This window comes from Oncorhynchus keta, chromosome 1 (assembly GCF_023373465.1).
Source record: "Oncorhynchus keta strain PuntledgeMale-10-30-2019 chromosome 1, Oket_V2, whole genome shotgun sequence".
NCBI classification, from domain to species: domain Eukaryota; kingdom Metazoa; phylum Chordata; class Actinopteri; order Salmoniformes; family Salmonidae; genus Oncorhynchus; species Oncorhynchus keta.
Window position 1 is genome coordinate 86454501 of NC_068421.1, and position 14318 is coordinate 86468818.

Sequence of the window (14318 nt, forward strand, 5' to 3'; positions counted from 1 at the left end):
GACAGTGGATTGGGCTGACGAGACAGTGGATTGGGCTGACGAGACAGTGGATTCGGCTGACGAGACAGTGGATTGGGCTGACGAGACAGTGGATTGGGCTGATGAGAGATTTATCCAAAGTGACTTACATTTTACATATGAGTGGTCATTACCTTGGGATTGCAAGAACAACCCTCTACAGAATGGGCTATAGAGCAGAATTGATATTATGTTGTGTCGTATATTAGAGAGTTTGGAGAGTACTCGGAGCCAGGCAGTTGGTTACCTCTGCTGGCCTGTTGGAGTCGGTCCTGCAGGCTGAGGTTCTCCGCTTTCAGAACTCTGATCTCACTGGACAACTGACTAACAGAGTCCAAGCCCTGGATGTAGATGTTGGTGGGAGCACCTGAGGAAGAGGAAAATAGAAAAAGGAAGAGGAGAAGGATGAAGAGAAGGAAGAGGATGAGGAAGAGACGGATGAGGAAGAAGAGGAGGGCCAGTACATTTCACTAATTCCTTTTTGACACAGTGACTGTCAACATTGACTTAGTACAGGTAGCCAAGTTGGGTGTGTAGAATATATGTTCATGGTTTGAGACAGCAGGTGTGGTGGTGGTCAAGTCAATACATTTATCTCTGGCTTGGTTGACCAGTCTCTCCTCCAGCTGCTGTCGGAGGAGGTCGTTGGTCTGGATGGAATCGTCCAGACGTTGACGTAGACTCCTGATCTCTCTCAGGTGTTCTTTAATCAGGTCAGAACCTGCACAGGAACACATCAAAATACCGTTGACATTTCACAACATAAAAAAACATTTGTATAGTATATATATATATACACACACATCTTCAGTACCCATTGGAACTCTGTTGGAGGACCGCGACACCATTCTTCCACCAGAAATTATAACATTTGGTGTTTTATTGATCTTTGTGGAAAACATTGTCTCAGGCGCTACCCCAGAATCTCCCATAAGTGTTCAATTGGGTTGAGATCTGGTGACTGACACACACACACACACACACACACACACACACACACACACACACACACACACACACACACACTAAACCGCCTATGCTAATTTGAGGCTCTCCTCCTTCAAAGTCACTAAGATCTCTTCTTCTAGCCATGGTACCCAATATAATGGACAGCTGGGCATTTGTATAAATGACCCTAAGCATGATGGGATGTTAATTGCTTAATTATCCACACCTGTGTGGAAGCACCTGCTCTCAACGTAGATTGTATCCCTCACTGACTAAAGTGTTTCCTTCATTTTGTCAGTTACCTGTATATACACACACAACAGGGCTGTTTGGGTCCGTATAGTCTCTAATAGTTAGTAACAGGGAAATAACTCAAATGTCATGGTATGACATATCAATTTCCAAGATCAGCCATTGGCTCTTTAGACTATCACCTGGGATATGTGTGATATGATCCACTCCCACATGTTGTCCTGTAAACTCATTACAGGTAGGACACACACATACATACACACACATACATACACACACACATACACACACATACATACACACACAATCTCATTAAAACTCATAGATACACACACCTGTATGGCTGGTGCCAGACTGGTAACCTGACGACCCTGATGACAAATCAGCAGTGCCAACTCTCATTGACCGAGCACCGTAGGCCATGTCCCACATTGCACTGCTCTCCAGGAGGCTGGCGCCTGCCTTCATGGCAGGGCTAGCATTGAGGCTAGCATTCAGACCAGCAGGGTGGAAGGTGTGGTAGGACAGAGGCTGGGGCATGTAACTGGAGGGGTCAGTCTGGGGGTGGGGGTGGGCTGACATGGGGAAGCCACCAAACGGCTTGACTGAAGGAACGGAAAAACCTGCAGTAGGAAAAAGAAAAACCCAAGCATGAATAAACAGATAGGAGAGAGATGGAGGATGGATGTTAGTGTGTCAGGCAGCTTGTTGTGAGATCGATAAGTCTAATTCAATTCGATTGTATTTGTCACATGTGCCGAATACAACAGTACACTGTAAGGTCTAGTCAGAACACTAACACAGCCTCAACAGAGTCAAAACACTAACACAGCAGAGAGTCAGAACACTAACACAGCCTCAACAGAGTCAAAACACTAACACAGCAGAGAGTCAGAACACTAACACAGCCTCAACAGAGTCAAAACACTAACACAGCAGAGAGTCAGAACACTAACACAGCCTCAACAGAGTCAAAACACTAACACAGCAGAGAGTCAGAACACTAACACAGCCTCAACAGAGTCAAAACACTAACACAGCAGAGAGTCAGAACACTAACACAGCCTCAACAGAGTCAAAACACTAACACAGCAGAGAGTCAGAACACTAACACAGCCTCAACAGAGTCAAAACACTAACACAGCAGAGAGTCAGAACACTAACACAGCCTCAACAGAGTCAAAACACTAACACAGCAGAGAGTCAGAACACTAACACAGCAGAGAGTCAGAACACTAACACAGCCTCAACAGAGTCAAAACACTAACACAGCAGAGAGTCAGAACACTAACACAGCAGAGAGTCAGAACACTAACACAGCAAAGAGTCAGAACACTAACACAGCAGAGAGTCAGAACACTAACACAGCAGAGAGTCAGAACACTAACACAGCAGAGAGTCAGAACACTAACACAGCAGAGAGTCAGAACACAAACACAGCAGAGAGTCAGAACACTAACACAGCAGAGAGTCAGAACACTAACACAGCCTCAACAGAGTCAAAACACTAACACAGCAGAGAGTCAGAACACTAACACAGCAGAGTCAGAACACTAACACAGCAGAGAGTCAGAACACTAACACAGCAGAGAGTCAGAACACTAACACAGCAGAGAGTCAGAACACTAACACAGACTCAACAGAGTCAAAACACTAACACAGCAGAGAGTCAGACCACTAACACAGCAGAGAGTCAGACCACTAACACAGCAGTCAGACCACTAACACAGCAGTCAGACCACTAACACAGCAGTCAGACCACTAACACAGCCTCAAAAGAGTCAAAACATTAACACAGCAGAGAGTCAGAACACTAACACAGCAAAGAGTCAGAACACTAAGAGTCAGAACACTAAGAGTCAGAACACTAACACAACAGAGAGTCAGAACACTAACACAGCAGAGAGTCAGAACACTAACACAGCAGAGTCAGAACACTAACACAGCAGAGTCAGAACACTAAGAGTCAGAACACTAACACAGCAGAGAGTCAGAACACTAACACAGCAGAGTCAGAACACTAACACAGCAGAGTCAGAACACTAAGAGTCAGAACACTAACACAGCAGAGTCAGAACACTAACACAGCAGAGAGTCAGAACACTAACACAGCAGAGAGTCAGAACACTAACACAGCAGAGAGTCAGAACACTAACACAGCAGAGAGTCAGAACAATAACACAGCAGAGAGTCAGAACACTAACACAGCAGAGAGTCAGAACACTAACACAGCAGAGAGTCAGAACACTAAGAGTCAGAACACTAAGAGTCAGAACACTAAGAGTCAGAACACTAAGAGTCAGAACACTAACACAGCAGAGAGTCAGAACACTAACACAGCAGAGAGTCAGAACACTAATACAGTCTCCAGTGTGTGTGTGACATTGGGATTTGAGGCAGGGTGAAATGTCCCTCTCACAGGAGAGCAGGCACACGGTATAAAGAGAATAGTTGGGATGTTAGGATGGATGGACAAGGAGCGTTAGATAGTGAGAGGTAGTGAGCTCATGGGCTCCTGAGTTTTTCTGAGTTCTTCTACAAAAATATATAATTAGAGTTGGATAAATGTAGATGAACTTGACAAGGATACTAACCACAACATCAAAACCTTCAATCCAAATCACAATTTGATACATAAAACCTTGATTTTGGACAAAATTATCTGAATGGACTATTACTACCAAGGACTATCAAGACAAAACAACCCAAAACCTGCAGAAGAAACACAGAGGAAACCTGGAAATACCATCCAACACATAACTGAGTGAATAATGTTCAGTCTGAAGCTACTTCTGAAGCCAAAAAGTAAAAGACAACAATCTCTAGGTCATTTTGTTGTATAAAGCTTGATAAATAAGGCTACCAAGCTACCAAGCTGCTAGGACAGAACTGACCTGGGTGCATTTCAATTAGCACTGAAGTGTGAAGTGAGGGGTGTGAAAACTCTTGAGCCTAACAAATGCAGGACAGTTGAAGTGGCCTTTGACGCCCCCTGGCTTATCCCTGTGCAGAGGTCATTACAATACAGTACCCCATGGACATAGACAAACATGGACTGTACGGTACCCCATGGACATAGACAAACATGGACTGTACGGTACCCCATGGACATAGACAAACATGGACTGTACGGTACCCCATGGACATAGACAAACATGGACTGTACGGTACCCCATGGACATAGACAAACATGGACTGTACGGTACCCCATGGACATAGACAAACATGGACTGTACGGTACCCCATGGACATAGACAAACATGGACTGTACGGTACCCCATGGACATAGACAAACATGGACTGTACGGTACCCCATGGACATAGACAAACATGGACTGCACGGTACCCCATGGACATAGACAAACATGGACTGTACGGTACCCCATGGACATAGACAAACATGGACTGTACGGTACCCCATGGACATAGACAAACATGGACTGCACGGTACCCCATGGACATAGACAAACATGGACTGCACGGTACCCCATGGACATAGACAAACATGGACTGTACGGTACCCCATGGACATAGACAAACATGGACTGCACGGTACCCCATGGACATAGACAAACATGGACGGCACGGTACCCCATGGACATAGACAAACATGGACGGCACGGTACCCCATGGACATAGACAAACATGGACGGCACGGTACCCCATGGACATAGACAAACATGGACTGCACGGTACCCCATGGACATAGACAAACATGGACTGCACGGTACCCCATGGACATAGACAAACATGGACGGCACGGTACCCCATGGACATAGACAAACATGGACTGCACGGTACCCCATGGACATAGACAAACATGGACTGTACGGTACCCCATGGACATAGACAAACATGGACTGTACGGTACCCCATGGACATAGACAAACATGGACTGTACGGTACCCCATGGACATAGACAAACATGGACTGTACGGTACCCCATGGACATAGACAAACATGGACTGCACGGTACCCCATGGACATAGACAAACATGGACTGCACGGTACCCCATGGACATAGACAAACATGGACGGCACGGTACCCCATGGACATAGACAAACATGGACGGCACGGTACCCCATGAACATAGACAAACATGGACTGCACGGTACCCCATGGACATAGACAAACATGGACTGTACGGTACCCCATGGACATAGACAAACATGGACTGCACGGTACCCCATGGACATAGACAAACATGGACGGCACGGTACCCCATGGACATAGACAAACATGGACGGCACGGTACCCCATGGACATAGACAAACATGGACGGCACGGTACCCCATGGACATAGACAAATATGGACGGCACGGTACCCCATGGACATAGACAAACATGGACTGTACGGTACCCCAAAATATCACTGTACGGAATAAGTACAAAAACAGCTCCTGAAAGACAATCCATAGACTGTATTTGCTGACTGCTACAAATAGGGGAACGTAAGCAACTTCATTTCCCACACAGACCATCCCCTGGCATGGTGCTATATTAACACAGACCATCCCCTGGCATGGTGCTATATTAACACAGACCATCCAATGGCATGGTGCTATATTAACCAGACCCTCCCCTGGCATGGTGCTATATTAACACAGACCATCCCCTGGCATGGTGCTATATTAACACAGACCATCCCCTGGCATGGTGCTATATTAACACAGACCATCTCCTGGCATGGTGCTATATTAACCAGACCCTCCCCCGGCATGGTGCTATATTAACCAGACCCTCCCCTGGCATGGTGCTATATTAACCAGACCATCCCCTGGCATGGTGCTATATTAACACAGACCATCGCTTGGCATGGTGCTATATTAACACAGACCATCCCCTGGCATGGTGCTATATTAACACAGACCATCCCCTGGCATGGTGCTATATTAACACAGACCATCTCCTGGCATGGTGCTATATTAACCAGACCCTCCCCTGGCATGGTGCTATATTAACACAGACCATCTCCTGGCATGGTGCTATATTAACCAGACCATCCCCTGGCATGGTGCTATATTAACCAGACCCTCCCCTGGCATGGTGCTATATTAACCAGACCATCCCCTGGCATGGTGCTATATTAACTAGACCATCCCCTGGCATGGTGCTATATTAACCAGACCCTCCCCTGGCATGGAGCTATATTAACCAGACCATCCCCTGGCATGGTGCTATATTAACCAGACCATCCCCTGGCATGGTGCTATATTAACCAGACCATCCCCTGGCATGGAGCTATATTAACCAGACCCTCCCCTGGTATGGTGCTATATTAACACAGACAATCCCCTGGTACAGTACTATATTAACCAGACCCTACCCTGGCATGGTGCTATATTAACCAGACCATCTCCTGGCATGGTGCTATATTAACACAGACCATCCCCTGGCATGGTGCTATATTAACACCGACCATCGCCTGGCATGGTGCTATATTAACCAGACCATCCCCTGGCATGGTGCTATATTAACACAGACTATCTCCTGGCATGGAGCTATATTAACACAGACCATCCCCTGGCATGGTGCTATATTAACACAGACTATCTTCTGGCATGGAGCTATATTAACACAGACCATCCCCTGGCATGGTGCTATATTAACTAGACCATCCCCTGGCATGGTGCTATATTAACCAGACCCTCCCCTGGCATGGTGCTATATTAACACAGACCATCCCCTGGCATGGTGCTATATTAACCAGACCATCCCCTGGCATGGTGTTATATTAACCAGACCATCCCCTGGCATGGTGCTATATTAACACAGACCATCTCCTGGCATGGTGCTATATTAACCAGACCATCCCCTGGCATGGTGCTATATTAACACAGACCATCTCCTGGCATGGTGCTATATTAACCAGACCATCCCCTGGCATGGTGCTATATTAACACAGACCATCTCCTGGCATGGTGCTATATTAACACAGACCATCCCCTGGCATGGTGCTATATTAACACAGACCATCCCCTGGCATGGTGCTATCACAGACCATCTCCTGGCATGGTGCTATATTAACCAGACCCTCCCCTGGCATGGTGCTATATTAACACAGACCATCTCCTGGCATGGTGCTATATTAACCAGACCATCCCCTGGCATGGTGCTATATTAACCAGACCATCCCCTGGCATGGTGCTATATTAACACAGACCATCCACTGGCATGGTGCTATATTAACACAGACCCTCCCCTGGCATGGCGCTATATTAACCAGACCCTCCCCTGGCATGGTGCTATATTAACCAGACCCTCTCCTGGCATGGAGCTATATTAACACAGACCATCCCCTGGCATGGTGCTATATTAACCAGACCCTCCCCTGGTATGGTGCTATATTAACCAGACCCTCCCCTGGTATGGTGCTATATTAACACAGACAATCCCCTGGTACAGTACTATATTAACCAGACCCTCCCCTGGCATGGTGCTATATTAACCAGACCATCTCCTGGCATGGTGCTATATTAACACAGACCATCGCCTGGCATGGTGCTATATTAACCAGACCATCCCCTGGCATGGTGCTATATTAACACAGACCATCCCCTGGCATGGTGCTATATTAACACAGACCATCTCCTGGCATGGTGCTATATTAACACAGACCATCCCCTGGCATGGTGCTATATTAACACAGACTATCTTCTGGCATGGAGCTATATTAACACAGACCATCCCCTGGCATGGTGCTATATTAACTAGACCATCCCCTGGCATGGTGCTATATTAACCAGACCCTCCCCTGGCATGGTGCTATATTAACACAGACCATCCCCTGGCATGGTGCTATATTAACCAGACCATCCCCTGGCATGGTGTTATATTAACCAGACCCTCCCCTGGCATGGTGCTATATTAACACAGACCATCCCCTGGCATGGAGCTATATTAACCAGACCATCCCCTGGCATGGTGCTATATTAACACAGACCATCCCCTGGCATGGTGCTATATTAACCAGACCCTCCCCTGGCATGGTGCTATATTAACCAGACCCTCTCCTGGCATGGAGCTATATTAACACAGACCATCCCCTGGCATGGTGCTATATTAACACAGACTATCTCCTGGCATGGTGCTATATTAACCAGACCCTCCCCTGGCATGGTGCTATATTAACACAGACCATCCCCTGGCATGGTGCTATATTAACCAGACCCTCCCCTGGCATGGTGCTATATTAACCTGACCATCTCCTGGCATGGTGCTATATTAACACAGACCATCCACTGGCATGGTGCTATATTAACACAGACCCTCCCCTGGCATGGCGCTATATTAACCAGACCCTCCCCTGGCATGGTGCTATATTAACCAGACCCTCTCCTGGCATGGAGCTATATTAACACAGACCATCCCCTGGCATGGTGCTATATTAACAGACCCTCCCCAGGTATGGTGCTATATTAACCAGACCCTCCCCTGGTATGGTGCTATATTAACACAGACAATCCCAGGTACAGCAGTTAACCAGACCCTCCCCTGGCATGGTGCTATATTAACCAGACCATCTCCTGGCATGGTGCTATATTAACACAGACCATCAGCCTGGCATGGTGCTATATTAACAGACCATCCCCTGGCATGGTGCTATATAACACAGACCATCCCCTGGCATGGTGCTATATTAACAGACCATCCCCTGGCATGGTGCTATAGGGAACCAGACCCATCCCCTGGCATGGTGCTATATTAACCAGACCCTCCCTGGCATGGTGCTAACACATCACAGACCAGTCCCTGGCATGGTGCTATATTAACCAGACCCTCTCCTGGCATGGAGCTATATTAACACAGACCATCCCCTGGCATGGTGCTATATTAACCAGACCCTCCCAGCAGGCATGGTGCTATATTAACACAGACCATCCCCTGGCATGGTGCTATATTAACCAGACCATCCCAGCTGGCATGGTGCTAGGATTAACCAGAACACATCCCCTGGCATGGAAGGATATTAACCAGGAACACATCATGGAGCTATATTAACACAGACCATCTGCAGCATGGTGCTATATTAACACAGACCATCCCCTGGCATGGTGCTATATTAACCAGACCATCCCCTGGCATGGTGCTATATTAACCAGACCATCCCCTGGGATGGCAGGAACATGGCACAGTGCTATATTAACACAGAACATCCCCAGCAGGCACAGTGATGAAGAGGAACACATCACAGCAACAGTAGTGAAGGATTGGCCCAGGGTGGAACACATCACAGCTAGACAGAGGAGGGAGAGGAACACATCACAGCTAACAGCAGTGAAGGAAGAGGGAGAGGAACACATCACAGCTAACAGCAGTGAAGGAGGAGGGAGAGGAACACATCACAGCTAACAGCAGTGAAGGAGGAGGGAGAGGAACACATCACAGCTAACAGCAGTGAAGGATGAGGGAACAACATCACAGCTAACAGCAGTGAATGAGGAGGGAGAGGAACACATCACAGCTAACAGCAGTGAAGGAGGAGGGAGAGGAACACATCACAGCTAACAGCAGTGAAGGATGAGGGAGAGGAACACATCACAGCTAACAGCAGTGAAGGAGGAGGGAGAGGAACACATCACAGCTAACAGCAGTGAAGGAAGAGGGAGAGGAACACATCACAGCTAACAGCAGTGAAGGATGAGGGAGAGGAACACATCACAGCTAACAGCAGTGAAGGAGGAGGGAGAGGAACACATCACAGCTAACAGCAGTGAAGGAGGAGGGAGAGGAACACATCACAGCTAACAGCAGTGAAGGAGGAGGGAGAGGAACACATCACAGCTAACAGCAGTGAAGGATGAGGGAGAGGAACACATCACAGCTAACAGCAGTGAAGGAAGAGGGAGAGGAACACATCACAGCTAACAGCAGTGAAGGATGAGGGAGAGGAACACATCACAGCTAACAGCAGTGAAGGATGAGGGAGAGGAACACATCACAGCTAACAGCAGTGAAGGAGGAGGGAGAGGAACACATCACAGCTAACAGCAGTGAAGGATGAGGGAGAGGAACACATCACAGCTAACAGCAGTGAAGGATGAGGGAGAGGAACACATCACAGCTAACAGTAGTGAAGGAGGAGGGAGAGGAACACATCACAGCTAACAGCAGTGAAGGATGAGGGAGAGGAACACATCACAGCTAACAGTAGTGAAGGAGGAGGGAGAGGAACACATCACAGCTAACAGCAGTGAAGGAAGAGGAACACATCACAGCTAACAGCAGTGAAGGAGGAGGGAGAGGAACACATCACAGTTAACAGCAGTGAAGGAGGAGAGAGAGGAACACATCACAGCTAACAGCAGTGAAGGAGGAGGGAGAGGAACACATGGAACAGCTAACAGCAGTGAAGGATGAGGGAGAGGAACACATCACAGTTAACAGCAGTGAAGGAAGAGGGAGAGGAACACATCACAGCTAACAGCAGTGAAGGAGGAGGGAGAAGAACACATCACAGCTAACAGCAGTGAAGGAGGAGAGAGAGGAACACATCCCAGTTAACAGCAGTGAAGGAGGAGGGAGAGGAACACATCACAGTTAACAGCAGTGAAGGAGGAGGGAGAGGAACACATCACAGCTAACAGCAGTGAAGGAAGAGGGAGAGGAACACATCACAGCTAACAGCAGTGAAGGAGGAGAGAGAGGAACACATCACAGTTAACAGCAGTGAAGGAGGAGAGAGGGGAACACATCACAGTTAACAGCAGTGAAGGAGGAGAGAGAGGAACACATCACAGCTAACAGCAGTGAAGGAAGAGGGCGAGGAACACATGGAACAGCTAACAGCAGTGAAGGGGGAGGGAGAGGAACACATCGCAGTGAAGAAGGAGAGAGAGGAACACATCACAGTTAACAGCAGTGAAGGAGGAGGGAGAGGAACACATCACAGTTAACAGCAGTGAAGGAGGAGGGAGAGGAACACATCACAGCTAACAGCAGTGAAGGAGGAGAGAGAGGAACACATCACAGTTAACAGCAGTGAAGGAGGAGAGAGGGGAACACATCACAGTTAACAGCAGTGAAGGAGGAGAGAGAGGAACACATCACAGCTAACAGCAGTGAAGGAAGAGGGCGAGGAACACATGGAACAGCTAACAGCAGTGAAGGGGGAGGGAGAGGAACACATCGCAGTGAAGAAGGAGAGAGAGGAACACATCACAGTTAACAGCAGTGAAGGAGGAGGGAGAGGAACACATCACAGTTAACAGCAGTGAAGGAGGAGGGAGAGGAACACATCACAGCTAACAGCAGTGAAGGAGGAGAGAGGGGAACACATCACAGTTAACAGCAGTGAAGGAGGAGGGAGAGGAACACATCACAGTTAACAGCAGTGAAGGAGGAGGGAGAGGAACACATCACAGCTAACAGCAGTGAAGGAAGAGGGAGAGGAACACATGGAACAGTTAACAGCAGTGAAGGAAGAGGGAGAGGAACACATGGAACAGCTAACAGCAGTGAAGGAAGAGGGAGAGGAACACATCACAGCTAACAGCAGTGAAGGAGGAGGGAGAGGAACACATCACAGCTAACAGCAGTGAAGGAAGAGGGAGAGGAACACATGGAACAGTTAACAGCAGTGAAGGAGGAGGGAGAGGAACACATCACAGTTAACAGCAGTGAAGGAGGAGGGAGAGGAACACATCACAGCTAACAGCAGTGAAGGAAGAGGAACACATGGAACAGCTAACAGCAGTGAAGGAGGAGGGAGAGGAACACATCACAGTTAACAGCAGTGAAGGAGGAGGGAGAGGAACACATCACAGCTAACAGCAGTGAAGGAAGAGGGAGAGGAACACATGGAACAGCTAACAGCAGTGAAGGAGGAGGGAGAGGAACACATCACAGTTAACAGCAGTGAAGGAGGAGGGAGAGGAACACATGGAACAGCTAACAGCAGTGAAGGGGGAGGGAGAGGAACACATCGCAGTGAAGAAGGAGAGAGAGGAACACATCACAGTTAACAGCAGTGAAGGAGGAGGGAGAGGAACACATCACAGTTAACAGCAGTGAAGAAGGAGAGAGAGGAACACATCACAGCTAACAGCAGTGAAGGAGGAGGGAGAGGAACACATCACAGCTAACAGCAGTGAAGGAGGAGGGAGAGGAACACATCACAGCTAACAGCAGTGAAGGATGAGGGAGAGGAACACATCACAGCTAACAGCAGTGAAGGAGGAGGGAGAGGAACACATCACAGCTAACAGCAGTGAAGGAGGAAGGAGAGGAACACATCACAGCTAACAGCAGTGAAGGAGGAGGGACAGGAACACATCACAGCTAACAGCAGTGAAGGAGGAGGGACACATCACAGGAAGGAGGAGGGAGAGGAACACATCACAGCTAACAGCAGTGAAGGAGGAGGGAGAGGAACACATCACAGCTAACAGTAGTGAAGGATGAGGGAGAGGAACACATCACAGCTAACAGCAGTGAAGGAGGAGGGAGAGGAACACATCACAGCTAACAGCAGTGAAGGAGGAGGGAGAGGAACACATCACAGCTAACAGCAGTGAAGGAGGAGGGACAGGAACACATCACAGCTAACAGCAGTGAAGGAGGAGGGACAGGAACACATCACAGCTAACAGCAGTGAAGGAGGAGGGAGAGGAACACATCACAGCTAAAAGCAGTGAAGGAAGAGGGACAGGAACACATCACAGCTAAAAGCAGTGAAGGAAGAGGAACACATCACAGCTAACAGCAGTGAAGGATGAGGGAGAGGAACACATCACAGCTAAAAGCAGTGAAGGAAGAGGAACACATCACAGCTAACAGCAGTGAAGGATGAGGGAGAGGAACACATCACAGCTAACAGCAGTGAAGGGGGAGGGAGAGGAACACATCACAGCTAAAAGCAGTGAAGGAAGAGGGAGAGGAACACATCACAGCTAAAAGCAGTGAAGGAAGAGGAACACATCACAGCTAAAAGCAGTGAAGGAAGAGGGAGAGGAACACATCACAGCTAAAAGCAGTGAAGGAGGAGGGAGAGGAACACATCACAGCTAAAAGCAGTGAAGGAAGAGGGAGAGGAACACATCACAGCTAAAAGCAGTGAAGGAAGAGGGAGAGGAACACATCACAGTTAAAAAAATAGCCTCCAACACTCTACTCAGCAAATTGGATGCAGTCTATCACAGTGCCATCGGTTTTGTCACCAAAGCCCCATATACTACCCACCACTGTGACCTGTATGCTCTCATTGTCATCCTACAAGAAACCTTGGTATAAAGGAGATGTAGGTTACAGAGAGCTGGTAGTCCCATCCACCAAACTAAACTACCAGGTGTGAAACAGGGAAGAGACGCAGGAGGGTGTAGAGCAGACCTAACCCACTCTACTAAATCAGTCAAAACAGGAACATTTTACATCTGGCTAGAAATTAATAAGGAAATGATCTCAACAGAGAAAAATGTCCTCATGTGTGCAACCTTTATCCCCCCAATAGAATCCCCATACCTTAACGATGACAGCTGTTCTATCCTAGAGGGGGACATCAACAATTTCCATGCACAGGGACATGCACTAGTCTGTGGTGACCTAAATGCCAGACCTGGACAAAAACCTGACACGCTCAGCACACATGGGGACAATGACCTACCTGAAGGTGACAGCATTCCCTCTCCCATGTGCCCCCCTAGACACAAATACGACAACATAACCAACAGAAATGGGTCACAACACCTGCAGCTCTGTCGGACACTGGGTATGTACATTGTCAATGGTAGGCTTCGAGGGGACTCCTTTGGTAGGTACACCTATAGCTCTTGGCAGTAGTTCTGTAGACTACTTTATAACTGACCTCAACCCAGAGTCTCTCAGAGTCAGCCCACTGACACCCCTATCAGATCACAGCAAAATCACAGTCCACTTGAACAGAGCTATGCTCAATCATCAAAGCCAAAGGAACTGAATATTATTAAGAAATGCTATAGATGGAAGGAAAGTAGTGTGGAAATCTACCAAAAAAACAATTGGGCAACAACAAATTCAATCTCTTCTAGACCATTTCCTGGACAAAAGGTTCACTGTAATAGTGAAGGTGTATACTTGGCAGTAGGAAACCTAAACACTATATTTGACCTTTCAGCTTCCCTAC

At 47.8% G+C, this 14318-nt stretch overlaps 1 protein-coding gene across 1 annotated transcript in view; it reads right to left on the reverse strand.

Moving 5' to 3' along the window:
- pde4dip (phosphodiesterase 4D interacting protein) overlaps positions 1-14318 on the reverse strand; it is a 76976-nt gene that overhangs the window by 12412 nt on the left and 50246 nt on the right. The window contains exons 23-25 of the mRNA XM_052523870.1: positions 1554-1841; positions 608-739; positions 266-385 (exon numbers count right to left, since the gene is read on the reverse strand). Coding sequence (XP_052379830.1) covers positions 266-385; positions 608-739; positions 1554-1841 — 540 coding nt within the window. The remainder of the gene's footprint in view (positions 1-265; positions 386-607; positions 740-1553; positions 1842-14318) is intronic.